Raw genomic sequence first — 26358 nt, forward strand, 5'->3', positions numbered from 1 at the left:
AAAAAATCAACGCTAACGGAACAGCGGTGACGTGGCCGGCTGTGCTTGAGATATATACGTATACAGGAATAAAGATAAAGGTAAATTTCACGCATCTATATATGTATAGAATAGGAAAAGCTAAGAGTATTTCGTAAAGCATAGAGCATGGAGTACTATAGAGGATAGAGCGTTATTAAGTCAAAGCCCAAGCTCCAGTAGCGAAGGAAACCCTGTCAATCCACCGTAACCCCTGCCCTTCCCTATTCCACGTCGCAACTCGCGCATCCCGTCCAAAGGCACAAACGCACGACGCACGGCGGCGGCGGGCGGCGCGCGGTTCCGCGGCTGCACTATATCTAGCTAGCTAGCTCATCACGCCCAAAGAAAAAGACACATCAAGATCCATCTTTGTATAGCTACTGATAGCTAGTTAGTTTCAGGCTTGCGGCTCGTGAATACCTCATCTTTTTTAGCCACTTTGCCACCAGCAGGCCATCTCGATCGATCACGAGGAACCCACGGCCGGCGTCGCCATTGTTGCTGTAACTTGCAAGCTTTCCCTTTCGCCTTTTTCCTTCCACCTCCCTCGCTCGTCCTCGTGTGCGAGCTATATATATATATATATATAAAAGCGCGCCGATGGAGCAGCAGCAGGTGAGGGGGAGGAGGAGGAGAAACGGCGTGCTGCAGGTGCAGGACGGCTCGGAGATCCGTTCTCTCGTGGAGAACAAGGAGGCGTTCACTAGGTTCGTCGACGACCGATTCCAGAAGCTCGACGCCGATGGCGACGGGAGGCTGTCGGTGAGAGAGCTCCAGCCGGCCGTTGCTGACATCGGTGCCGCCATAGGGCTGCCGGCGAGAGGGTCGTCGCCGCAGGCGGACCACATCTACGCGGAGGTCCTAAACGAGTTCACTCAGGGGAAGCAAGACTCGGTGAGCAAGCCGGAGTTCCAGCGGGTGCTGTCCGACATACTCCTTGGGATGGCGGCTGGGCTGAAGAGGGACCCGATTGTGATCCTGAGGATAAACGGGGAGGACCTGAATGAGTTCGTCGAGAGTCCGAGGTATGAGCCTGAAGCCATGGCCATATTTTCACAAGTGGGAGTGGGAGTGGGAGTGGGGTCTGACAACAACGCAACGCCAAAGCTGCGCCAGTGCTTGTTGGCCGCTCTTGGACAGCTCACGGTCGACCATGGCATGCCACCAGCTTCTGATTCCTGGGTAATTCTCCACGACTACACTGTACTCAATATTTTTTTTACCACGAATTAGTAGTTAATGATAGATGTTATTAGTTACTACTCCATGCTCTTTGGGTAGGGAAACGGAGATGGCACAGTAGTATTCTGGAGAGTATGGACATAGGAGTATGCAGTAACTAGCGTATATATGATGATGATTGGGTGCTTTATTGGATATAGGTCATGGAGAATGTTGTGGAGCCTGCGTTGCAAGAGCTGTCTGCTAATCAGCTCGATCAGCCTGTTTCCCAGGAAGTCTTCTTCCAAGAATTCAGGAAATTTCTGGGCATCATGGCTCTAAGACTGCAACAGCACCCTGTGATCGTCGCCCATACAGAGAACACCTTTGACGGGAGTGGTATCAGGAGGCTACTGTCGAACAAGTTCGAATTAGACAAGGTACGTAATTATATGACAAGTACTACACTTTAGCGGTTTTGCCAGTTTCATTTTCATGATGATGAGTCGTCGCTCGGTTATACACGACATCTCTGACAAACAACATACATCACTGAATTTAATTGTTTTATTTGTAGCTGCTGGATTCTGTATGGAGAGACGTTCCGAAAGAACACAAAGATAAAACGTCGAAGGAGTACCTCCGGATTGCGCTTGATAGGATTGCCGATTCAGCGAGTCTGCCACCTTTTGGAGCCGTCGATCAGGTACGTTGCAGAGCCGTTCATGCTATCTGCAAGTAGCACCGGCACACGGCACTCAAAAGTATATGAAGCGTTTGGACCTTCTAAAATAATCGATATATACACGTGGATTTCCAAAAAAACAAACATACAACAGGTTGATGCTGTGGTGAACGAAGCATTCAAGATGGCGAAAGCTGACGAAATGAAGGCGGTGGACGAAGCAGAGTTCAAGAAGCTGCTGACGGAGATTCTTGGGGCCATCATGCTGCAGTTGGACGGCAACCCGATCGGTGTCTCAACCAACACCGTCGTCCATGAGCCCATGTCCACCTCCTCCGCGCTGTTGTCACCGACGCCGCTGTCTCCAATGGTGTCCTCACCAAGTGAATAAGGAGGAAAGTCGACAACTGACGAAATGATGGAGACGAAGAATCTCCATTGAGCACCGGCCCGTGTGATGCTGAGTTTTCTTCTGTGGTCACAGGATAATAATAATAACATGTTAGATTGCTAGTAACTTGTGGATTGTTCATCTTGCATGTAACTTGTGTCTGTTGAAATAAGGCTTTCCCAAGCCAGACGACGTGCATATTACTAATGGCTGATGTTCGGTTCTTTCTTGTTAAAAAAAAAGATGGGCGTGCAGCGGTCTGCTTCTTCCCTCTGCGATTGGCAATCTATCTGCAGTTCTGCACTGACCCCCGCCGAGGCCATGCTCGGTCTGACTAGCGGCACTGCAAGTAGACCACCCACTGCGTTCCATCTCCCTTCTATGTTCCTATCCTCTGAGTTCACCACAAACTCGGTTCTATTTCGTGGTTTGGGGCAAGAGGACACTTGAGCTCTAGATTTCATTTATTTCTTATTGATTGTAGTAGTAGTAGTAGTAGCGAGATGAGATTCAAGTTCTGCATTACGCAAAATTGTAATGTCTGCATGCCATGTGGTTGTCAAAATGCCTGTATGACAAGCTCAATAGATTTACCTATCGATCGGTTGGTCCATGTCCTGTCCAAGTCATTATGTTGGTTTGATTGTCTTCAGAAATATATTATTTTGATTGTCTTTCAAGGAAACATCTTAAACAATTCCATTTGTACAATATATTATTTTGATTGTCTTTCAGGCCTCACTAATAAACGGTGTACGTCCAAAACATTTTCTTTTGATCAGTAATACCAAATGACATATAAACTTGCAATATTCAATGGCCAAAAAATAATTGCCAAGTCAACCTATTAATACTTAATGAACTTCTACAGCTACAAAAACCCTCACTGGCTAGTAATTTCTTCAGTTAACCCATGCATGCCTCATATTCAAAATATGAAAATGCACATATTACTTGTACACAGATGCAGGAGAAAGAAGCACTGTTATTTGCTTTAGCATTGACAGTATACAATGTTTTGTTTCTTGCTTAATTGGAATTTTAAGATATAACCGTGCGAGTATACAATGTTTTAAATTGAACTTAAAAGGTGTTGAGGTTGTGGGAAGCAAAACATTATATTAAATGATTAAAAACTAGAGGACCAAATCTGTTCAATAAACTATTTGTTCTGACAATGTATTCTCTAAAGATTCCGTTGGTAAAGATGGTTGAAGTTTGGGTTATAAACTAAGTAGCACCTTCAGGACAACAAGGTCCTGTTTCATTCTGAGTTCAATATAGAATTACTTCATTGCTTACATGCCCTAATTAAATTTATAGTTTTAGTCAATTTGTTTTGAGTTCACAAATAAACTTCTTAATTATTTTTAATTTAACCTGTGGTCATCTATTTTTACATAAGTAGTGTATCCAATAATTCTGTACATTTGGCTCCATATCCATATCCTTAAGCTATTCAATGAAATGGTGCTTCTGTTGGCAGTGAAACTGGGAGTTGAATATGTTGAGATCCACTTCATGATTGGCTCTGCTCCTACTCAGAAAGAACGCGGCTAAATATAAGCACCGCGCCAGCATATTTGAATAACGACTAAGAAATCATGGGCTGGTTTCCTCTTAACGAAAACGCAGCAAAGCCGCGCTTGGCTTTCTAGTTGAAGCTGAAAGCCGAGCTGACAGAGCCGAGATACTGAACCAACCAACAAAGGCTAGGGACGACATCTACTGGGCATGAAGCACAATAGCAGGCCATTGTTTGATCAGTATCTTATTTCGCAACTTGGTGAACAATTATGCAATGTAAAATATCTATTGGGCAAATGAACAATGTAAACAGGGGAAAAGAAAAAGAACTTGTTTACATCACGTGCTAAAAGAACTTGTTTACAAATTCTATTTCGCAACTAGTTGGCAGACGATCAAAAGCGTAGAATTTTAGCACCACGTGCATACTAACAAAAGGAGAAAAGAAAAACAATCGAGGACTTCCACGTGCATACTAACAAAATGCATGATGCAATCTTATCTTTCTATGTGGCCCTCGGTCAATGAGTCAAAGACTTCGAGCTGACATCTATTCTTGTGATCATAATGCACTAATATCACCACAACCAATCATCAAAGTGAACCCTTACTAAGGGCTTGTTTGGATCCATTAGCAGCTAAAATTAGTACTAATGAATCCAAACAAGATTCCATGAAGTGGAGTCTTACAAGACAAGGATCTTTCACAATGTATAAACACTTAATTAATTAAGTTGTGATACCTTTAAATAAGTTGTTATGGAAGCTAAAATTACCACTTAAAATCAAGATATTTATTTGGTTCTTGATAAAAGGGGTAATTTTGACCGAAGACAATTTAAAAAAGAGAAAATGGAAAGGAGACGATAGATGTTGTTTTTGTGACAATAAGGAAACTATATATCCAACACTTGCTCATTGATTGTCATGTGGCTAGATTTGTTTGATTATCCAACACTATCCAACACCTCGCTAGCACAAGCAATAAGGCTATCAAACAAGCTGGATGACTCATATCCTCACTTGGCAACGCAAAAACAGTACCCGGGCAAGGAACCAAGCGGCCCCTTTGTTGCAAGTAAAGATGTGCATGTAGCTTGTGGGCCCGAGGCACGGCCCAAAGCACGGTAATTTGGCGTGGTCCGAGCACGGCCCGGCACGGTGGGAAACGGGCGTGTGCTGGCCCGTGGCACGTAGCAGGCCATGCCTGGGCCGATGCCTTGGCACGGCGGGCGGCCCGGCCCGGCCCGCTAACAACGACCGGCCCGGCAGCGGCCCGGGCCAGTATATAAGCCAAGGGGAGGGGGCGCCCTAATCCCATTCGGCACCGCTCCCCCTCCCGGCCTCCCCGCCCGCGCCGCTGCTACCCCCTGCCCCAAATCCTAATCTCCGCCTACGTCGTCGCTCCCCACCACGCACCAGCCGTCTTCCTCTACTTCGGCGAGGTCTCCACCACTGGATCTACAAGATCCTCGTTCGTCTTCCACTCTTCCCCGTCTCCGCCGCTCGTCTGCTCTATTTCTTCGTCGCCGACCTTTGTCTCTAGCTATCCGCCGCTCTTCTTCTCCATTTCTCCGACGCCGGGCTCCGTCTCCGAGCAGGTAAGCACCTCATCTCCGCTGCTCGTCTTCTTCTTATCCTTCTCCATCTAAACCCTAGATCCATCTAATGATCTAACCCTATTCTTCTTCTCTGTTCGCAGGTCGTCGGCGTCAAGCTGGTGACGCCAGAGGCATTGAGGAACGGTGCCGAGAGATGAAGAAGGAGAGGCTGTGGTGGCCATGGCGAACAACTATGATTACATAACTGTTGTTGCACACTATATCACTAATGATTGGGAACTTAAAAAATCTGTCATTGGTTTTAAATTGATTGAAGTGACTCATACTGGTATTAACATTGCTGAAGTTATCTCTTCTGTGCTTAGAGATTGGGGCCTGATTGACAAAGTGTTTGTTGTTAGCCTTGATAATCCTTCTGCTAATACAACTGCTATGAGTGGTTTGACACCTATGCTTGATGGTTACTTGGGCTATGATGTTGATCTTAGGGATCCTGCTAAAAAAATATATCATGTTGTGCATCAGCGCTGTGCTTGCCACATAAATAATTTGATTGTCAAATCTAGCTTGAAAAGGCTTAAAACTTACATAGAAGTTTTTAGAACTGCAATTAATTTTTCAAATTCATCTAATCATCGCGTTGCTCAATTCAAGAACTACTGTCTTGCTAAGGATATCATGCCTCGTAAATTCTATTTGGACATGGATGTTAGATGGAACTCCACCTATCTTATGCTTAAACATCTGATGCTATGTAGATTTGTCTTTTCTGCTTTCATCAACTCTCAATCTGGATATGCACAACAACACTGGTACATTGCTGAAAAGGTGTTGGAGTTTCTTGAATTGTTCTATGATTCAACTGTTGCACTTTCTGGTGTGTACTACCCCACTAGTCCACTAGTACTGCATCACATTCTTGAGATTGCTACCCACCTGGTAAATTATGAAAATGATAACCAGCTTGGTGATGTTGTTGTGCCAATGAAGACTAAATTTCTTAAGTACTGGAAAAAATACCCTTGTTATATTCTTTTGCATTTTTTCTAGACCCAAGGGCTAAGATGAGAGGTTTGCAAAATATGCTTGACTTGCTTTCTCAGTGTAACAATATCAGTTACATTCTGAGGTTAAATCTGAGTTGCATGCACTATATGACAAGTATGAATCTAGATTTGGTGCAGCTAAGCCAGCTAGGACTACACATCCATCTAGCCTGATAGGTAAAAGGAAGTAGGCATGAGGCAGGATTTTTGGAGGATCAGTTTCTTCTGGAACATCAAATGGTTCATCATTTTCATCTATTTCATCTGCTGGCATATTTGAGCTCACTGCTTACCTTGACACCTATAATGATGAGTTTGATGTTCTCAACTGGTGGCATGAGAATCAACTAACTGTTCTAGTTCTCTGTCTATTGGCTAAAGACATTATGATTGTTCCTGTATCAAGTACTTCTTCGGAGTCTATTTTTAGTCTCTCTGGCAGGGTGATTGAGGAGGGGCGACGGCGATTGAGCGCCGACACTGTGGAGATGCTGATCTGCACCAAGGACTGGGAGCTTGGTGAGGAGCATGGACAACACACTGTGGTGGACAAAGAGTTAGAAGACTATATGAAGAACCAGTTCCTTTATGAAGATGCCGTAGTAATAGAGGCTTCAAGGACTTAAGATGAATTAGGCAGTGAGATGAGAGACATTGAAAACATTTGAATGTTGACCTGTAATAACTTCGATACTTGAATCTTTGATAATTCAACATTTTCATGAGTTGGTCGTACTCTTTTCCTTTCTAGAATTTTATCTCACGAGGTGTGAGTTTTACCTAGAAAAGTTTTTAATGAGGCAACACTGCAGACAGCTCATGGAAATCATTTTGGTTACATCTTGTTTATTTGCTTTATTTGTGTTTTATGTGATCAAATCTGGTGTTTTTAAATTTGAGATTCAATCTGCTTTGCCAAATTAGAATTGATTCATGTGTTTTTAGTGGTGTGGGCTGCGGGCTGGCCTGACAGCCTATTGGGCCTCGTGCTGAATGGGCTGGCACGACACGTAAAACGGCCCACGAACCGTGTCTGGACCGTTAGCTAGGCACGGTATCCTGTGTCGGCCCAGTACAGCGGCACGCAGGCCCGTGCCTTACGGGCCGTGCCTAGCACGGACCTATACCGTGTCGGGCCATATCGTCCCGTTGCACATCTTTAGTTGCAACCCGTGCCGTATCGGGCCATGCCGGCCCGTTGCACATCTTTAGTTGCAAGTTATCTTCGTTCTCACCCAGCCTATACAGAGCTGGGCATTAAAAAAATCGAACACGGAGCATAATTGACTCAAACTTTTAGTTTAATAGTATTGAGGCCTTGTTTAGTTCACCCAAAAACCAAAAAACTTTCCAAATTCCTCATCACATCGAATCTTGGGACACATATATGAAACATTAAATATAAACGAAAACATAAACTAATTGCACAGTTTGACTATAAATCTCGAAACGAATCTTTTAAGCCTAGTTACTCCATAATTAAACAATATTTATCAAATAAAAACGAAACGAATCTTTTAAGCCTAGTTACTCTATAATTAAACAATATTTGTCAAATAAAAACGAAAATTCAAAATAAAAAAATGGATGATTTTCGACAGGTTTGTACTCGGTGTCACGTTGGTTTGAAAGTATCACCGAACGAAACAACCGAAGGTACATGTTGACAGTATCGGTTACACAAGCTCCTAGAACGCTCGGGTTACTCCCCTAAACCCTAAACCCCTCGGGTCACAAACAGATCAAAGAACGCATTAGAAACCAACATGCTTTCATGGTGAAGAGCAACAATATTTACAAGCAAACAAGCAACGGATAGCTATCACGCTTAATAAGGAGAATCAACTAATTTTCAATCAATCTAACGAGAAACAACTAATTTTCAAACAATCCAGCAAAAGAACCACTGAAACTCATTCAAGAGACCCCATCGGGAGAACATCGACGGGTTACTCTTAAAGAAATGCCAATCAACCAAACAGGGCCTAATGTGAATATTGAATAATATAACAACAGAAACTGGGCACTAAAGAAATAACAGAATTTACGAGCAACCTTATGCCTGTCGTCCAGAAAACATAACTTGTCAAAGTGTAAACACTGGTTACTAGTCACTATCATGAACTGTAATGTCTCGATTATCACTCCATGACTCTTGATTTAGTGTACTGGACGTGTTTAGAACCAGAATTATGCGAGATCAGGTACAATGGGCCTCTGCCGCCGCCTCGAGACAACCCGGCCAACGTCTTCTGTCTCCCCTACCTCTCCCTGTCTCTCCCTTCTCTCTCTATAGTAGTCTTTCCCCTTCAGCAAGTTGGGCTTCTCCTGTACTCCCTCCAGCCATCTTGGGCCATACATGGCAGACAGCTTTGTTTCCATCTTTGGCATCCAACGACTTCGTCCTCCTTCCTTGCCTACTTCTGCAGCGTAGGTTTTTGGAACTTGCCCAACAGAGAACAGGAAAGGATCACTATTCAAAAAGTCAGACCCACTTGCCAAGTCCCAAGGTCCAGCACCTTTATGGGTTGGAAAATAGAGCTTTAGCAAATAACTGGTTTCCCTTTTTGCGAAAAACAGGGGCTCCAGTTTCAATCGAGCCTCAGAAGGTGAACTAAAGCATCCATATGCAACCACAATCACCATCGTTTCCAGCTTTTGAGTCCTCTGGGCAAAAGACTTGAGGAAGGAGATCTCACATGCATACCCTCTGAAATCATGGAATACCATCAACCTGATCTGTGACTTGACGCATTCAATAGCACTGACCTTTTGCCATATTTTGAGGGTGCGCTTCCTGGCGGGTTTAATGCTTTTCAAGGACTGCCACAATTAAATAAAGTTTAGGTATAGATGGCTTATGCAAGCAACAACATGTAGTGAGAAATGAAGTAATATTGTTCTCGCCTGGATGTGCAGACTCTCAACACTGGGAAAGCATCTGAGGTAGCTAGGTAGCCTCTTGACATCATTGTGGACTGCAAGCCGCACCTGAATTGCCAGGATCTTGACAGTTGGGACCACGGCACTTGGGCTCACCAACATCTCAGCCTGCAATCAGTCCAATACAATTAAAGGAGAATAAAATGATAAGTCCAATACAATTAAAGGAGAATAAAATGATAAGTCCAATACAATTAAAGGAGAATACAAATGATAAGACAAGGGACTCTATCATTTGCACATTGCCTGAAATTGCATAGTTGGAAATGGAATATGAAAGCACCTTGATGAGAGTGTTACTGATCTGCAGCCCGTGCTTTCCAGGCTCGAAGGTTCCAAATATGCATAGCTCTGGGGCATGCTCAATCATTACTCTGGAGTGTGTGTGTGCCCAATTTCCAGGTAGGATGAGCCGCTCGAGGCGTGGGGCGTCCACCACTGCAATGTCCTCCACATTGGACCCCTGAATCTGCAGGCACCGGAGGCTGTGGCTGACCAGCTGGAGGCGAAGCGGAGCCAGGTTGCCGGTGCAGTTAAGGATTTCGAGCTTTCGGCTCCTGGAGAGGAGGAAATCGAGGTCCTTGTTGTTGATGAAGACCTCCGAGAGTTCGAGCTCGCGGAGGGATAGAAAGGCGACGCCAGGCGGCAGGCCGGCAGTGTCAGGGAACCTCCAGAGGGCAAGGTGGAGGCGGGTGAGGTTACCCAAGCCGAAGATGTGGGAGGGGAGGGGCTTGCGCCAGTAGTTGTTGATTAGCACGAGCTGCTCCACGCCCTTGATGCCGAGAAGCAGGAGCCAGCGGTCGAGCTGGTCTCGGTACTTTAACAACGGGTACATGGGGGATAGAACCTATACGGCTAGACTTGGACCAGGAGGCTTAGCCCATTACGAGACGAGTTCAAGGCTTGATCCGACAGCCTGGAGTTTCGCGCAAGGAAGCAAGATGTGGAGATCAAGCAGGATTCTAGTCGGTTAGAATAGGAATTGATATCGAACTATCTATGACAATTGTAACCGACTAGGATTAGTTTCCAGATCTGTAACCCTGCCCTTCAGACTATATAAGGAGAGGCAAAGGACCCTCCTAGGACATCATATTCTCTCAACACAAATCAATACAACCAGACGCAGGACGTAGGTATTACGCCAACTCGGCGGCCGAACCTGGATAAAAAGCTTGTCCGTGTCTTGCGTCACCATCGAGTTCGTAGTTTGCGCACCGTCTACCGATAAACTACTACCGTGGGTATACCCCAAGGTAGACTGCCGACCAGCTTTCGTCGACAGTGGCGCGCCAGGTAGGGGGTGTGCGTGCAACTTTTCCGGCGAACAAGATGGTCACGATCCCAGCTTCCGCGACCGTGCCTGAAGGCCTCACGTTCACCGTTGGCCAGATCACGTGGACAACGTGCAGCGGCGGCCTCACGACCACGGTTTCGAAAGAGACCCAGATCCAATCTGAGATCACGCCGTCTCCGACCACACACGTGGCGGCACCGAGCGCCCGACCACCGTTCCCGCTCTACAAGGGAAAGAAGATCGACAGCTCGGACCTTCTCCAAGCGCTTGATCGCGCTGACTCCAAGCTACTCGAAGTTTCCCAACTAGTAGACGGAGTTCTGCGTCGGCCCGACCAAGCTGCTCCAGCGGATTTTTTCAAATCCCGCCGGCCAACTCGTGTCGCCACACACGAACGGCTGGGAACGTCTCTGACGATAACCTCAACCCCCTCAGGACGATCCGTCGAGCTCAAGAAGGAAGATTATCCTTGCGGCCTGAACAACTCGGCCTCTGTTTACTCACAGCACACCCAATCCGTTTTCAGCAAGGCGGGTTGGTCGCCGACAAGGAACGATCGTCACTACGTCAACATGGTGACAATCCGAGAACTACGGGACGACCAGGTTTCCAGCACCAACTCAAGCACCGGTTCCGTCCCCACCGAGGTTATAAACACCGAAGACGAGGACTACGACCTGGATTTTCCTTCACACCCTCCGGGTTTCAACCGATTCCCGATATTTCCCCCCCGGCGAGGGGATATTGTGTTCAATGTCAGCGCCGACGAACCGGTCGTTGATGGAGAAACAGATGACCAGAGGCAACTCCGCGAACAGCGCAACGCCGATCGCGCCCGACGACGCGCAGACGAGCAACAACAAATGCCACCAAATAATCTCAACGATGCCTTTGACATGGTCGGGGACCAGCCAGTCTACAAAACGCCAAGCGCCAACGTGGCTGTCGCCATGGCTAACCTAGATCGGCTTCCTGATACCCCCGAGTGCCAGGGAGTCCGGACCAGCATCCGAGCACACCTGATCGCTGCAATGGGACAGACAACCACTCTGCTCAAGAGAGTCCAGGACGTCTCTTATACGGAAGCCGCTCCGACCAGACTAATCGAAGCCGGGCCTCACCGTCTCCCAGCAGGCGTCACCGCAGCCGCTCCCCCGACAACCGTCGAGGGGACTCACGGCGCGACAATGGTGGTCGGGACGCCGACAGTCGCCGCAAGCAGAACCGCGTACGCGGCCAAGAAGTAAACCAGCACAGGGATCTCCGCCACAACATCCCTCCCAAAGATGCCCGGGACCGCATCAACAGGCGCGCCGCAGAGAGAGCAGTCCACGAAAACCTACGCCGCATCGAGTACGATGCAACGCACGGTCCTCCGGGCCTAAGACAGTTCTCCTCACACCTCCGCCAGGTCGTGTGGCCCCGCAATTTCAAGCTCGAAAAACTTAAAAAATACGACGGCAAGGAAAATCCAGAGAACTGGATCACCCTCTATGAAATCGCCGTCCGATCAGCGGCAGGGGATGAGCACGTCATGGCTAACTACTTCCCCGTAGTCCTCGACCAGGCTGGTCATCAGTGGCTGCTCGGCTTGCCCGAGGACTCCTTCGACTCTTGGGAAGAGCTACGCCAGGCTTTCATCGACAACTTCATCGCCACATGCGAGCAGCCTGGAAACAAGTATGACCTTGAAAGGATAAGGGACAGGAAGAACGAACCTCTGCGCGATTACATCCGACGATTCTCGGATATGCGCCTCAAAATCCCGAAGATTTCCCACGACGAGGCCATCTCAGCCTTCATCAAGGGCCTGCGTTTCCACGAAGCGCTGAGGAACAAGCTGTTGCGTAAGCGTCCAACAACGGTAGCAGAGCTCCTCGCCACGGCCAAAAATTACGCCGATGCCGATGACGCAGAAAAACTAATCCGAGACGATGCGAGAGGACCCGACCAGCCTCCCCGGCGAGATGACGGTCGTGGTCGCTACGACAGCAGAAACCACCGCCGCTCCGACAACCGCGATCACCGAGAGGGTTGGGATCGGCGGCGCGACAACCGCGACGATTTCAGAGGAAAGCGCCCTCGCGACTACGACCACGAAGTAAACACGGTCAAGCGTCCCAACGGACGACGGGACTACCAAGAAGACTACAACAAAACGTTGAAGGGACCATGCCAACTGCACCCAAAGTCTAATCATACCATGGAAGAGTGCCGCGTCCTCAAAAGCATCTATACACGGCGGGCCGCCCAAGACGACTCCGCCAAGAAAAACAACAAGCGAGACGGGCACGACCACGAAGATGAGGACGAGGACCAAGATAGGGACCCCCGACACCAGTACGTCAGCCCCACCGACGTGGTCCACTCCATTTTCGGGGGCAAGGTCTCCATTGAATCTAAGCGAGAAAGAAAGCTGTTAAAGAGAGCTTGCCTCAACATAGACAGCACGGACGGGCTGATCGCAGACCCAAAATTCCCCCCGTGGTCCCACAGGGAGATCTCGTTCAGCAGGAAGGACCAGTGGGCCGCTATCCCAGAGCCGGGTCGTTTCCCCCTGATTCTGGACCCTTGCATCAACAGCATCAGATTCGAGCGCGTGCTCGTGGACGGGGGAAGCTCCATTGACATCCTCTTTCGCAACAGCCTGCCCGCCCTCAAGATATCTCCTGCACAACTAAAACCTTACGACGCCCAATTCTGGGGGTTTTGCCGGGTCAAAGTTCAGTGTCTCTCGGACAGATAACATTGCCTGTCCAATTCGGCACACCCGACCACTTCCGGACGGAGTTCATCAACTTCGTGGTCGCCGATTTCGACGGGACCTATCACGCTATACTGGGCCGACCATCGCTGACAAAGTTCATGGCAGTCCCGCACTACTCATACCTGGTCCTTAAGATGCCTACGGAGAAGGGCGTCCTAACCGTCAGAGGCAATGTTTACACTGCGTATACCTGCGAAGAGGAGAGCTTCAAGGTCACCGAAGCACTCGACCTCTCAATCCGCATGGCAGAAACAGCAACTCAAGCCGCGCAGCTGCTTCCCGACCAGCTCCGATTACCTGAGCAGGAGACAGCCAGAAAGAACTCAAAATCCAAGGAGCACAAAGAAGTACAACTGGTCGATGGCAGCCCCGAGAAGACGGCCCTCATCGGGGCCAACCTGGATCCAAAATAGGAAGACGCGCTCGTCAGGTTTCTAAGGGACAACGTAAGCGTTTTCGCATGGAAACCCGCAGACATGCCCGGCGTCCCACGAAACCTGATCGAGCACTCCTTAAATGTCTCGAAGACCGCAAGACCAATCAAGCAAAAGCTGCGACGGTTCGCTCGTGACAAAAAGGAGGCTATTAGGACAGAAATCACACGGCTTCTAGCAGCCGGATTCATAAAAGAAGTGTATCACCCCGATTGGCTCGCCAATCCGGTTCTTGTACGAAAAAAGAATAATGAATGGAGAATGTGCGTTGATTACACTGATCTCAATAAACACTGTCCTAAAGATCCTTTTGGTCTCCCTCGCATCGACGAGGTGGTCGACTCAACGGCCGGATGCGAACTCCTCTCCTTTCTAGACTGCTACTCTGGTTATCACCAGATTTCGCTAAAGGAAGAAGATCAGATCAAAACGTCTTTTATTACACCTTTCGGCGCATACTGCTACACGACCATGTCTTTCGGACTCAAAAACGCCGGAGCCACTTATCAAAGGGCCATCCAGCAATGCCTCCACGACGAGATTCGTGATGACCTCGTCGAGGCCTATGTGGACGACGTGGTCGTAAAAACAAGGGACGCGAGCACCCTAATCGACAACTTAGACCGAACTTTCAAGGCACTCAATAGGTACAAGTGGAAGCTCAACCCCAAGAAATGCATTTTCGGCGTTCCTTCCGGTCTACTGCTCGGCAACGTTGTCAGTCGCGACGGCATACGACCAAACCCTTCAAAAGTAAAGGCGGTACTCGACATGCGACCATCGAAGAACGTAAAGGATATCCAAAAGCTAACCGGATGTATGGCTGCCCTCAGTCGCTTCATCTCAAGGCTAGGAGAAAAAGGCCTCCCTTTCTTCAAACTATTAAAAGCGTCGGAAAAATTTTCTTGGACAGAAGAAGCCGACACCGCATTCAACCAGCTTAAGACCTTCCTCACTTCACCACCTGTCCTTACAGCGCCTCAGCCCAATGAAGACCTACTCCTTTACATTGCTGCAACCGACAGGGTTGTTTCCACGGCAATAGTGGTCGAGCGAGGTGAACCAGGTCACGCCTACAAAGTCTAGAAACCAGTTTACTTCATAAGTGAAGTCTTAAACGAGTCCAAGGCCAGGTATCCACAAATACAGAAGCTCATATACGCCATTCTAATAACGTCAAGAAAGCTGAAGCACTACTTCGACGGCCATCGAGTCCTGGTGACAACCAGTTTCCCTCTCGGGGACATCCTGCGCAATAAAGACGCCAATGGCAGAATCGTGAAATGGGCAATGGAATTATGTCCATTTTCCCTGGAGTTCCAGAGTCGCACCACTATCAAGTCTCAGGCCCTGGTCGATTTCATTGCTGAATGGACGGATCTCAACGAGCCTTCCGTTCCCGATATCTCAGACCACTGGTCAATGTTCTTTGACGGGTCCTTGAACATCAACGGTGCCGGCGCTGGGATACTGTTCGTATCACCCAACAAGGACAAACTGCGTTACGTCCTTCGGATCCTTTTTCCGGCGTCAAACAACGTCGCCGAATACGAAGCATGCTTGCATGGCATAAGACTAGCCGTTGAGCTGGGAGTCAAGCGCCTCTATGTTTATGGCGACTCCGCTTTGGTCATCAACCAGCTCAACAAGGAGTGGGACGCAACCCACGAGAAGATGGATCTCTACTGCAAAGAAATTCGCAAATGGGAAACCAACTTCTACGGCATAGAGTACATCCACGTGGTCCGGGATAAGAACCAAGCAGCAGATGCGTTGTCGAAGTTAGGCTCATCTCGGGCCCAGATCCCGCGGGGTATTTTCGTCCAGGACATCCACGAGCCGAGCGTAGGCTCCTCCCTGGTCGACAAGCAGCCCACCGAGGCAATGCTCATAGACGACGCCACTCCGACAACCGGTGGGCGTGACTGGCGTACCCCGTTCATCAAATACATATCGGACGGGACAGTCCTTCAGGACAAAACAGAGAACGAGCGCCTCATTCGACGATCAAAGAACTACATCCTGGTCGACGGCAAACTCATGCGGAAAAACGCAAGCTCCGAAGTACTGCTCAAGTGCATACCCCAAGATGATGGTATCAAGCTCTTAGAGGACATACATGCTGGATCCTGCGGCAATCACGCCGCATCCAGAACGCTGGTCGGAAAGGCTTTCCGAGCAGGTTTTTATTGGCCAACCGCGGTCGACGACGCAGAAAAACTGGTCCGACATTGCGAAGGATGTCAGTTTTTCGCTAAGAGGACCCACGTACCTGCCCACGAAATTCAAACCATCCCGTCGTCTTGGCCCTTCGCTTGCTGGGGGCTCGACATGATCGGGCCATTTAAACCAGCCCCGGGCAATTTCAAGTTCGTTTTCGTGTTAATCGACAAGTTCTCCAAGTGGATTGAATACATGCCTCTGGTCAAGGCAACCTCCGAGAAGGCTGTGGAGTTCCTCAATCAAATCATACACAGATTCGGCATCCCGAACAGCATAATCACCGACCTAGGCACTCAGTTTACTGGCACCACTTTTTGGGACTTCTGCGATGACAGAGGCATAGTCATAAAATACGTGTCAGTGGCACATCCACGTGCCAACGGTCAAGTTGAACGTGCTAACGGAATGATCGTTGACGCCCTAAAGAAAAGGTTGTACACCGAAAACGACAGAGCACTCGGTCGATGGATGAAAGAATTGCCGGCAGTGGTCTGGGGCCTCCGAACTCAGACCAGTCGAAACACAGGGGTGTCTCCCTACTTCATGGTGTACGGTTCAGAGGCGGTCCTGCCGTCTGACATACACTTCGGATCTCCTAGAATCGAACACTTTGACCAGGTGACCGCCGACAACGCCAGAGAACTCGAAATCAATTGCATGGAGGAAATGCGTTTAGATTCTTGTCTCCGAACAGCAAAATATCTCGCGGCAGTCAGGCGATACTACAACAGGAACGTCAAGGACCGTTCCTTCGTGGTCGGCGATCTGGTACTTCGATGGAAAACAAGCCAGGAGGGAATGCACAAGCTATCCACTCCCTGGGAAGGACCCTTCGTGGTGACCGAGGTCACACGACCTACGTCCTACAGATTGGCATACCCAGACGGAACACGAGTGCCTAACTCTTGGCACATAGACAAACTGCGACGTTTCTATCCATAAAGTTTTCATAACTTTCCTTTGTAAGTATCTTATAATTGTTGATAATGAAATTCTCTATTTTTTTCCTATACTTTGTCGCACACAGCACTCGGCAAAACTCCTGCAATGGATGCTCTTAACGACTACCAAGACGAATACGGTGACACGTCACTCAGATAATCTTACAGCGCTCAAAACAACAGTCATGACAAAAAGCAAACTTTATTACAAACTTTACATACAAAGTTTACAATAAATACCCTGACGGGCAGACACTAGTCTATTCCTACAGACTACTCTATTGGCCTAGCTGCTCGGGCTGATCACCCGCCTGGCCCTGCTGCCCGGACGAAGGGGTCGGGGCCACCGGCGCTTGGCTGGTCGAGACCGCAGGCGTCGACCGCCCATCTCCCGCAACGGACGCGCCCGACAACTCCCTGGCCGACCTATCTGGACTCGGCTGGTCTGGGAGAGTGGCCGTTCCGCACAGATTGATGTCGCCGATCACTGTCGACGACAAGTCCAGCAGACTACCCCGAAGCTCGTCCGCTTCCTGTGGGCCGACCTCCTTCGGGTACCCCTTCTCCAGCCTGCCCAAGTCGACCAAGGGGTAGTGGGCGCGCACCATGCTGAGGACGTGCGCGCCGGCAAACTCCCCGGCGTCCTTCACGAACTGCTGGAGCCAGTCCCACGCCCGTTGCGCCTTCTCGACCGGGGTCAACTGTGGCGCGCGGGGCTGGCTCTCTGGGAGCTCGGGACTGATCAGGTCTAGGACCGGGGACACTCCTTTCCAGATCCTGCAACAGTTGACCTTCCAGGAGTCCCGATCCTTGATCAGATCATCCAGGTGCTTCTTGGCGTTCACCTTGAGCACTGCAAACGAAACAAAGCGTTATTTTCAGCATACCAAACAAGTAAAGGGGCGACAAGCAGCAGCTAACAAGGCGGCACCCATTACCAGATAATTCCCGGTCCTTTCGACCCAATTCCTCTCCTGCTCGTCGCCCGGACTCCAGCGCACCGGCGAGCTGTTGGCTGAGCTGCTCCTTCTCTTGTCGGAGGCGCGCCACCTCCTCCTCCAAGTCTGCGTGAATCATAAACTGGTCAGTAAAGCAAACTACACAAGTACGCAAAGCTGCTCGGAGCGTGTGACTAACCTTCTCGCTGCCGGTACTGGTCGGCCAAGCGACGAGTGAGGTCGAGACGACGCTCCTCTTGGGCGCTCATCTCGGCCACCTTCTCCCCGACTTCCGACCGCAGCCGGTCTACCTCCGCGGCCAGGGCCTTGTTCTCGGCCACGACGCCTTCTATCTGGTCAAAGCACCGTTTCCGGTACTTTGCCGTTTTCATTGCGCCCTACAAAGCGAACATATAACGACCATGCAAGACAAGGCATAGAATGTACAGCAGTACAAAAAGTCGCTTACCTTGACTTCGTCGACGAGGCGCTTGGCTGCGCGCTCCACCCTGGCGGCCTCCTCGGTCTCGGCGAGCTCTTCATGCCCGATAAAGTGATCCCCGCGTTGGCGCCACACATACACGTGTTGGCGGCCATCACGGGGACGACCCTCAATCTCTTCCACCTCGTCCTCGGAGGCCGCCTGAGCTTCCTCCTCCCGCGCTGCGTTGCTTCCGGTAGCGGTCCCAGGCATTACTGGTCCCTGGACCAGACCTGGGGAGCCTGCAGTCGGAGCGGCCCCTGCTCGGGGCGGTGTAGAGACTTCACCCTCCCCGGCGGGAGGAGGGGTCGGGGCCCTTCCCTCCCTTTCCGTGGTGCTGGCTGGGGGAGGAGTCCCCGTAGCCTCCTCAACCCTGGTCGGGCTGCTCAACGTAGCCGGTGCCGCGGCCGGGGACTCCTCGGCGCTCTCAGGCACGGCTGCAGCCGTAGGCTGCTCTGCGGTCTGCGGGGCCGCGTCTTCAGCAGCGCAAACCGGCTCACTCGTCCCCTGGCCAGCGGCATGGCCAGGGTTGACATCCGACACCGCGCTAAAGGAACAAAACTACAATAAAAAAAAACATCGGTGAAATACGTAAGTCGAGCACTTACAGGTTTGAGCGGCGGTGGGTCGCGGTAAACCTCCTTCTCGTCCGACCAGTCGGCACCTGTGCTCTCGACTCCCCAGCGCCAGGCGCAGGTGGATCGACGGCCACACGGTCGGCAGTGGTCGCCCTGCCGTCCGGACGGCTAGGAGGCCTCCGGACCAACGACGGAACGGCCTCCTCCTCCTCCTCGTCGTCGTCGATCCGGACGAACCGACGCCGCTTCGGCGCTCGGCTGCTCTCCGCCGGCAGTGTCGGCATCGGCAACGGATCCACAGGCATTGGCCTTTTCCCCGACACCCTTTCCTCGGTGGTTGGGACGGGGCGGGCTTGTTCCTCCTCACTGCTGGTGTAATGAGCACACCGAGCAGCGTCCTCCTCTAGCGGGTCTTCTCCCGCAGGATTCTCCATCCCCGGTGCCAGTGATACATACACTGTGCACCGGTCGACATCGCCGATCTGCAAAAAGCAACAAAGATGAGCCAGCCACATACGATATACGAATACTAAAACAAAATAATCTGCAACATACCTTTGGTGCTGGTCAGCCTAACTTGAAGGCTTGCACCCGATCACTGCCACGGATGAAGCCTCCGTCCGCGAAGTTGAACAGCTCGTTCAACAGCCGTTGTACCTCCGCCTTCTCCAAGATCTCCGGTCGCATCCTGGTCGGGTCCACGCTTCCGGCATACTCGTACGCCGAGTGCACCCTCTTCTGGCAGGGCATCACCCGACGACAAATAAAGTTGCCGACCACGCCAAGCCCATCCAGGCGCGACCAGTCGATCGGCTTCATCAGATCCGCCACTTGACCGTTGAACTCCGGGCGGTCGGTCCAGCTCACCCTCTTCTCGGGAATGTACCCCACGTCGTAGAACGTGGAGCTGCCCGGTTCCTCCCTGACGTAGAACCACTTCCTATACCATTCGGTCAAGGAAGTGTTCCATGGACAGTGCAGGTAGTGATTCTTCATTCCATCACGAAGGTTGAGGTATACTCCACCTGCAACCTTGGAGCCTCCAACTGCTCCCTTCTTCCTCAAGCAGAAAAGGTAACGGAAAAGATCGAAGTGCGGCTCTATGCCAACATAGGCCTCGCACAGATGAATAAACGTAGAGATAAGGAGAATTGAGTTCGGGTGCAGATTGCAAATCCCGATCTCATAATACAAAAGAAGACCTTGGAGAAAAGGATGAACCGGAACCCCAAATCCCCTCTTGACGAAATCTTCGAACACGACGATCTCACCGGCACGAGGGTCGGGGAAGCTTTCTCCTTCCGGCGCTCTCCAGCCGCCAAGCTCCGAGCTGTGCAGGAGTCCCATGTCGACGAGGTCACCGAGGGATTTGGTGGTGCTGCGGGACTTCTTCCACTCCTTGGCCATCAGTTCGGCCCTCTTCTTGGAGTCGCTCTTCGCCATTGGAGGTGAGAAGTGGATTTGGGTTACGAAGATGCAGGTGATTGAAAGAGGCGAGAATGGAAGGCTTGAGGGCAATGGCAGGGTAAGGAGTACAGGCGGAACTGTCAGGCTCTTATAACCCACAACTCCACCCCTCCCATTTCCTGTATTCTCGGGAAGTGGGCGGGCCATGCGGCGGATGCGGCGTTTCGGTTCACAATGATTATAGACAATTAATGCGGCGGAGTTTTCGTACCAATTGATGGTTTCCTTTTTCTCAAACCACGCAAAGGGCGGCTGCACAGTTGCAAGGCGCAATTTTTCATGCGCCCATCTGACAACCCATCAGGAGGTCTCGTCATGTCAACTTTAACTGAAAAGATCGTTTCAATAAAAAGAAGACAAATATGCCAGAGAGTCAACAATCTGGGGACTGCACCGACCACCGAGCACTTGATGCTCGGGGACTGGTCGACCAGTCCATCAGCTCAGAACTTCAAAGACTGCACCGACCACCGAGCAGTTGATGCTCGGGGACTGGTCGCCCAGTTCATCAGCTCAGAACTTCAAAGACTGCACCGACCACCGAGCAGTTGATGCTCGGGGACTGGTCGCCCAGTTCATCAGCTCGGAACTTCAAAGACTACACTGACCACCGAGCACTCGATGCTCGGGGACTGGTCGTACAGTATAGCAACGCAGAATACTAAGCAGCGCACTTGGCGCCTGGGTACTGGTCGTCATACTATTATTTACGTTCCCAACCGCGCTTGGGGACTTGTCCAATGGAACCTACACCATGCTCGGGGACTGTACCGACCACCGAGCACTATACGCTCGGGGACTGGTCGACCAGCCCACCAATTTGAGCATTCGGGGACTGTACCGACCACCGAGTGTTATATGCTCGGGGACTGGTCGATTAGTCTATTCAATTGCAGACGGACTGGTAAATTCAACTTTTTAGACCTTGCTACAAGGCTCATACTTCGCCTTCCAGCAAGCTCGGGGACTACATCGGTACGATGCATCTGGCGATGCATCTCAGTTTCAGAATTTCTTTAAGGGCTTTTCTTTTGACCCTGGCACCACGTGCCTACGTCACCTACTACCAGGCTCGGGGACTAAGTGGGCACACTTCACCTTGCGGTGAATATGCTTGCTTTTTGAAAGACTATACTTTTCAGAAAAGTAAAGTGGGCACACTTCACCAAGAAAGAAATCTTTTTTAATTTAGAGCACCATGCATTCTTCAAACAACCTGCTTCTTCGATGTCAATGTTGATCAACTATTTTTTGAGTTGGTCAAAATACTGTTGCAACTGTTTGGACGACTTTCCTGCTTATTGAAGACGTCAAGCCTCACTGATCGAAGAAGCTCAAGACGGCGTGTTACATCACAATACATGGTGCTCGGGGACTAGCTGTGGGGGGATAGACCCCTATACCCTTACGGCTAGACTTGGGCCAGGAGGCTTGGCCCATTACGAGACGAGTTCAAGGCTTGATCCGACAGCCTGGAGTTTCGCGCAAGGAAGCAAGATGTGGAGATCAAGCAGGATTCTAGTCGGTTAGAATAGGAATTGATATCGAACTATCTATGACAATTGTAACCGACTAGGATTAGTTTCCAGATCTGTAACCCTGCCCTTCAGACTATATAAGGAGAGGCAAGGGACCCCCCTAGGACATCATATTCTCTCAACACAAATCAATACAACCAGACGCAGGACGTAGGTATTACGCCAACTCGGCGGCCGAACCTGGATAAAAAGCTTGTCCGTGTCTTGCGTCACCATCGAGTTCGTAGTTTGCGCACCGTCTACCGATAAACTACTACCGTGGGTATACCCCAAGGTAGACTGTCGACCAGCTTTCGTCGACACCAAGGTCCCGAGGTAGACGCAGCTGAACGGCCCGGGGTGATCGGCAAGGATGCGGGAGACCGAGTCGTAGAGGGCGAGCAAGCGACGGTGATGGGATCCCCCGGAGTCCAATTCAGCTGGAAAGAGACATAGGTCGACGAGGACGAGCGGGGCGGAGCGCCAGATCGGGCGCCAACGGCGGGAGAGGACGGCGGTGCGTGCGGCCTCCTTGAGTTCGAGGCGCGAGACGATGTTGCGGAGGACCGCGTCGGGGAGGCCGCTGATTCGGTCCGCGCCGCCGGCCTCTGAGACGAGGGCGGAGAGATGGGCGTCGAGAGACACGAGCGGCGGGCAGGGGATGTAGAGGAAGCTGAAGCGCGCGCGGCACGTCATCCCTTCCAGGCCGTGTGGATTCAATCCCCGGCGCCCGTGTGGATACAACAGCCCCCCGGGGTGACCGGCGAAGATGCGGGAGACCGAGTCGGTGAGGGCGAGCAAGTCGACGAGGACGAGCGGGGAGGGGGGGCGCCAGATCGGGCGCCAGCGGCGGGAGAGGACGGTGGTGCGTGCGGCATCCTTGAGCTCGAGACGCGAGACGATGTTGCGGAGGACCGCGTCGGGGAGGCCGCTGATTCGGTCCGCGAAACCGGCCTCGGAGAAGCTGAATGCCGCGCAGCACGTGACACATTCCGGGCGCCCGTGTGGGTTCGCCTCCTGATTGAGGTTGGCCATGGCCGCCGCCGCCGCCGGCGGGGGTTGGCTAGGGTTTGAAGTGTTAGATCGGACCGCGACTGCGCGAGGGGAGTAACTGGATTTAAAAGTTTCGTGTCGCGATTTATAAGTAAACTATATAATTAGTTTTTGTTTTTATCTATATTTAATACTTTATGCATATGTCAAAAGTTTCTGACGGAAAATTTTGAAAAAATTTAGTTTTTAGATGAAACTAAACATAGTTACATCAAGTTATTTCGCAACTTGTTCACCAAGGCCTTGTTTAGTTCCCAGAAAATTTTGTAAAATTTTTCACATTTTTCGTCACATCAAATCTTTAAACATATGCATAGAGTATTAAATATAGACAAAAATAAAAACTAATTGCACAGTTTGGTCGGAATTGACAAGACAAATCTTTTAAACCTAATTAGTCCATGATTGAACAATATTTGTCAAATGCAAACGAAAGTGCTAGAGTGTCGATTTCCCAAAAAATTTCGAAACTAAACAAGGCCCAAGGCATAATTTGGTGAACAATTATGCAACAAAATATCGATTGGGCAAATGAACAATGTAAACAGGGGAAAAGAAAAAGAACTTGTTTACAGCACGTGCTAAAAGAACTTGTTTACAAATTCTATTTCGCAACTAGTTGGCAGACGATCAAAAGCGTAGAATTTTAGCACCACGTGCATACTAACAAAAGGAGAAAAGAAAAACAATCGAGCACTTCCACGTGCATAATAAGGTTTTGTTTAGTTGGCAAAAAATTTTGAATTTTAGATACTGTAGCATTTTCTTTTATTTGTGGTAAATATTATCCAATCATAGACTAATTAGGATCAAAAGATTCATCTCACGATTTACAAGCAAACTATGTAATTAGTTTTTGTTTTTGTCTAAATTTAATACTCTATGTATGTGCCGCAAGATTCGATATGACGAGAAATCTTGAAATTTTTTGAAAACTAAACAAGGCCTAACAAAATGCATGATGCACTCTAATCTTTCTATGTGGCCCTCAGTCAATGAGTCAAAGACTTCGAGCTGACATCTATTCTTGCGATCATAATGCACTAATGTCACCACAACCAATCATCAGAGTGAACTCTTACTAAAGGCTTGTTTGGATCCATTAGCAGCTAAAATTAGTACTAATGAATCCAAACAAAATTTCAATAAGTGGAGTCTTACAAGACAAGAATCTTTCACAGTACAATTAATATATAAACACTTAATTAATTAAGTTGCGATGCCTTTAAATAAGTTCTTATAAAAGCTAAAATTACCACTTAAAATCAAGATATTTTATTTGGTTCTTGATAAAAGGGGAAATTTTGATCAAAGACAATTTAAAAAGGAAAAAGATGGAAATGAGACGATAGATGTTTTTGTGACAATAAGGAAACTATCCAACACTTGTTCTTCTATTGTCATGTGGCTAAATTATTTTAGAGAATCTGCCAAGTGGCTTTTAATCTCGAACCACCAAAAGATGTAATCGACTTATTTAGGTTGAGTGATGCACAAACAGACGAACACTTGCGCTCTCTGATTTGTATGGGGTCAAGTGCAATCTTGTGATCTATTTGGCTATTTAGAAATGAAGGGATTTTTGATAAAAACGACTATACTCTTATTTGAAGGTTGTTTTTAGGGCAACATATTGGACCTGTTTTTTGATCGCGCTGCAAAAGAAGACTGACAAACCTTTTATGAAGTGGGCATGTCGCATGATGGAGATTGTGGCTATGGAATTTTTTGCCAAGCATGGATGGTCATAGCTGAAAAGGCTTAGCACTTCACGTTCAATCATTTTTACCTTTGCTTTTTGAGAGGTTGGTTTTGTAGTAAGAATTGGTTGTGTGCAAAACTCTTGCAGAGACCGGAATAAAAAAATTTCTTTTTCTAAAAAACATACCTATTTGTTAGCATGCATGCGCTACTGCGCCGACAAGATCCACGGCGCGGCAGGCCCGCCACGTCAGTCGTCGTGAGGGCGAACCCTGCCATGTCACTAGCGCTGCCACGCCGCCATGCATGGTGACAGTGTTTTTTGACCGCAACATGGTGCGGCTAAAAAAGTTAGTTTTAAAAATACAAAAATATAATGTCAGATTTAAAAATTATTTTGTAAAAGTGTTAGAAATTAAAAAATTCCATTAGAGCAGCTAAAATTAGTACTAATGAATCCAAACAAACCTACTAATAACTTTCTAATTATTAGCTAAAAGGTTACTAATTGTTAGTTTCATTAACAAGTTTGCACAGTTTGTATGTACCTTCAACTAAAAATAAAAGCTCCTACTAAAAATCAAGTAGTTACAAAGTAGCAGCTATTAGCTACTTAATTTTTAGTGAAAATGGATCCAAACATGCTCTAAACATATGGATTGGTCCACACATCACAGTGGCTGCGTCGATGTCGTGGCCTTTGCCAAGAACCCCCATTGATCAGTAGATCAACTAATCTGAATGTCCACCGGTCTAATAAAAGCAAATTTGCATATTGGTCCTCATGTAACCGTGCATATCTAAGGTAAAATTCACATGGCATGCCACATAACAAAATACACTGCATGGCATACATATGACCATACACGCACACACATTTAACAAGTTTATGCATTATTTTGCAAGTTGTTGGACTAAAGTGATACTCCCTCCCATTTCCTAAAGAATATCATTTTAATGTTGTCTTAAGTCAAACATTTTGACTACAAATAAATTTTTCAGGTTGAATTTTAAAATATGAAAGTAATGTAAATAGATTCATCTCGAAATGTAGTTTTATAAAATTATATATTAACTATATTTTATAATAAAAAGTAATGAATAAAATTATTTTAAGAGACCGTTTCACTGTCCAAAACAACATTCTTTAAGAAACCAGAGGAAGTACTTCCGTACTTACTATGGGTGCAAAAATTTCATTTTCTAGTAATTCTAAGACAACTTTATAAACCGTGAGGAAGAGTGTCCTCATTAAACAGGTGGGTCACCTTTTGGTTGACTAAATTGCTCATTAGCTATTGTGATAATCCTTGTTGTTAATGTTTTTTAAGTTATTAATGGTTGTTTAAGTTATACTACACAATTACAACAAAAATCGACTAATTATTTGCAAATTGGGCATGTATAGTTTCTAGAAACATTTATATTGAAGTTAAGTGTACGTTGAAGTAGTTTAAAATAAGCTTTCAATTAAACTATAATATACGTTATTTCGATTATCTAAAGTTTTTTTTTCTAGCTGTTAGCAACTTAATTATGCATCCAATGGCGCCATAGTCAACTCAGCACGCGAGCTGTACCAAACGGCACACGGCCGCACGCGCCGGAGGTCATGTTCCAGACGG

General features: G+C 48.5%; 2 protein-coding genes across 2 annotated transcripts; one reads left to right on the plus strand and one right to left on the minus strand.

The window, feature by feature from the left end:
- On the plus strand, positions 114 to 2512 carry LOC8061129. The gene is made up of 4 exons (XM_021451824.1): positions 114 to 1203; positions 1404 to 1622; positions 1760 to 1888; positions 2022 to 2512. Exons 1-4 carry the CDS (start codon positions 622 to 624, stop codon positions 2256 to 2258), a joined length of 1167 nt encoding a protein of 388 aa, XP_021307499.1. The 5' UTR covers positions 114 to 621; the 3' UTR covers positions 2259 to 2512.
- On the minus strand, positions 8301 to 23014 carry LOC8061130 (F-box/LRR-repeat protein At1g06630). Its single transcript, XM_021451162.1, has 4 exons — positions 22304 to 23014; positions 9620 to 10153; positions 9301 to 9444; positions 8301 to 9216 (listed from the first exon to the last, which is right to left on the minus strand). Exons 1-4 carry the CDS (start codon positions 23012 to 23014, stop codon positions 8584 to 8586), a joined length of 2022 nt encoding a protein of 673 aa, XP_021306837.1. The 3' UTR covers positions 8301 to 8583.

Source organism: Sorghum bicolor, chromosome 1, assembly GCF_000003195.3.
Source record: "Sorghum bicolor cultivar BTx623 chromosome 1, Sorghum_bicolor_NCBIv3, whole genome shotgun sequence".
In the NCBI taxonomy this organism is placed as follows: Eukaryota; Viridiplantae; Streptophyta; class Magnoliopsida; order Poales; family Poaceae; genus Sorghum; species Sorghum bicolor.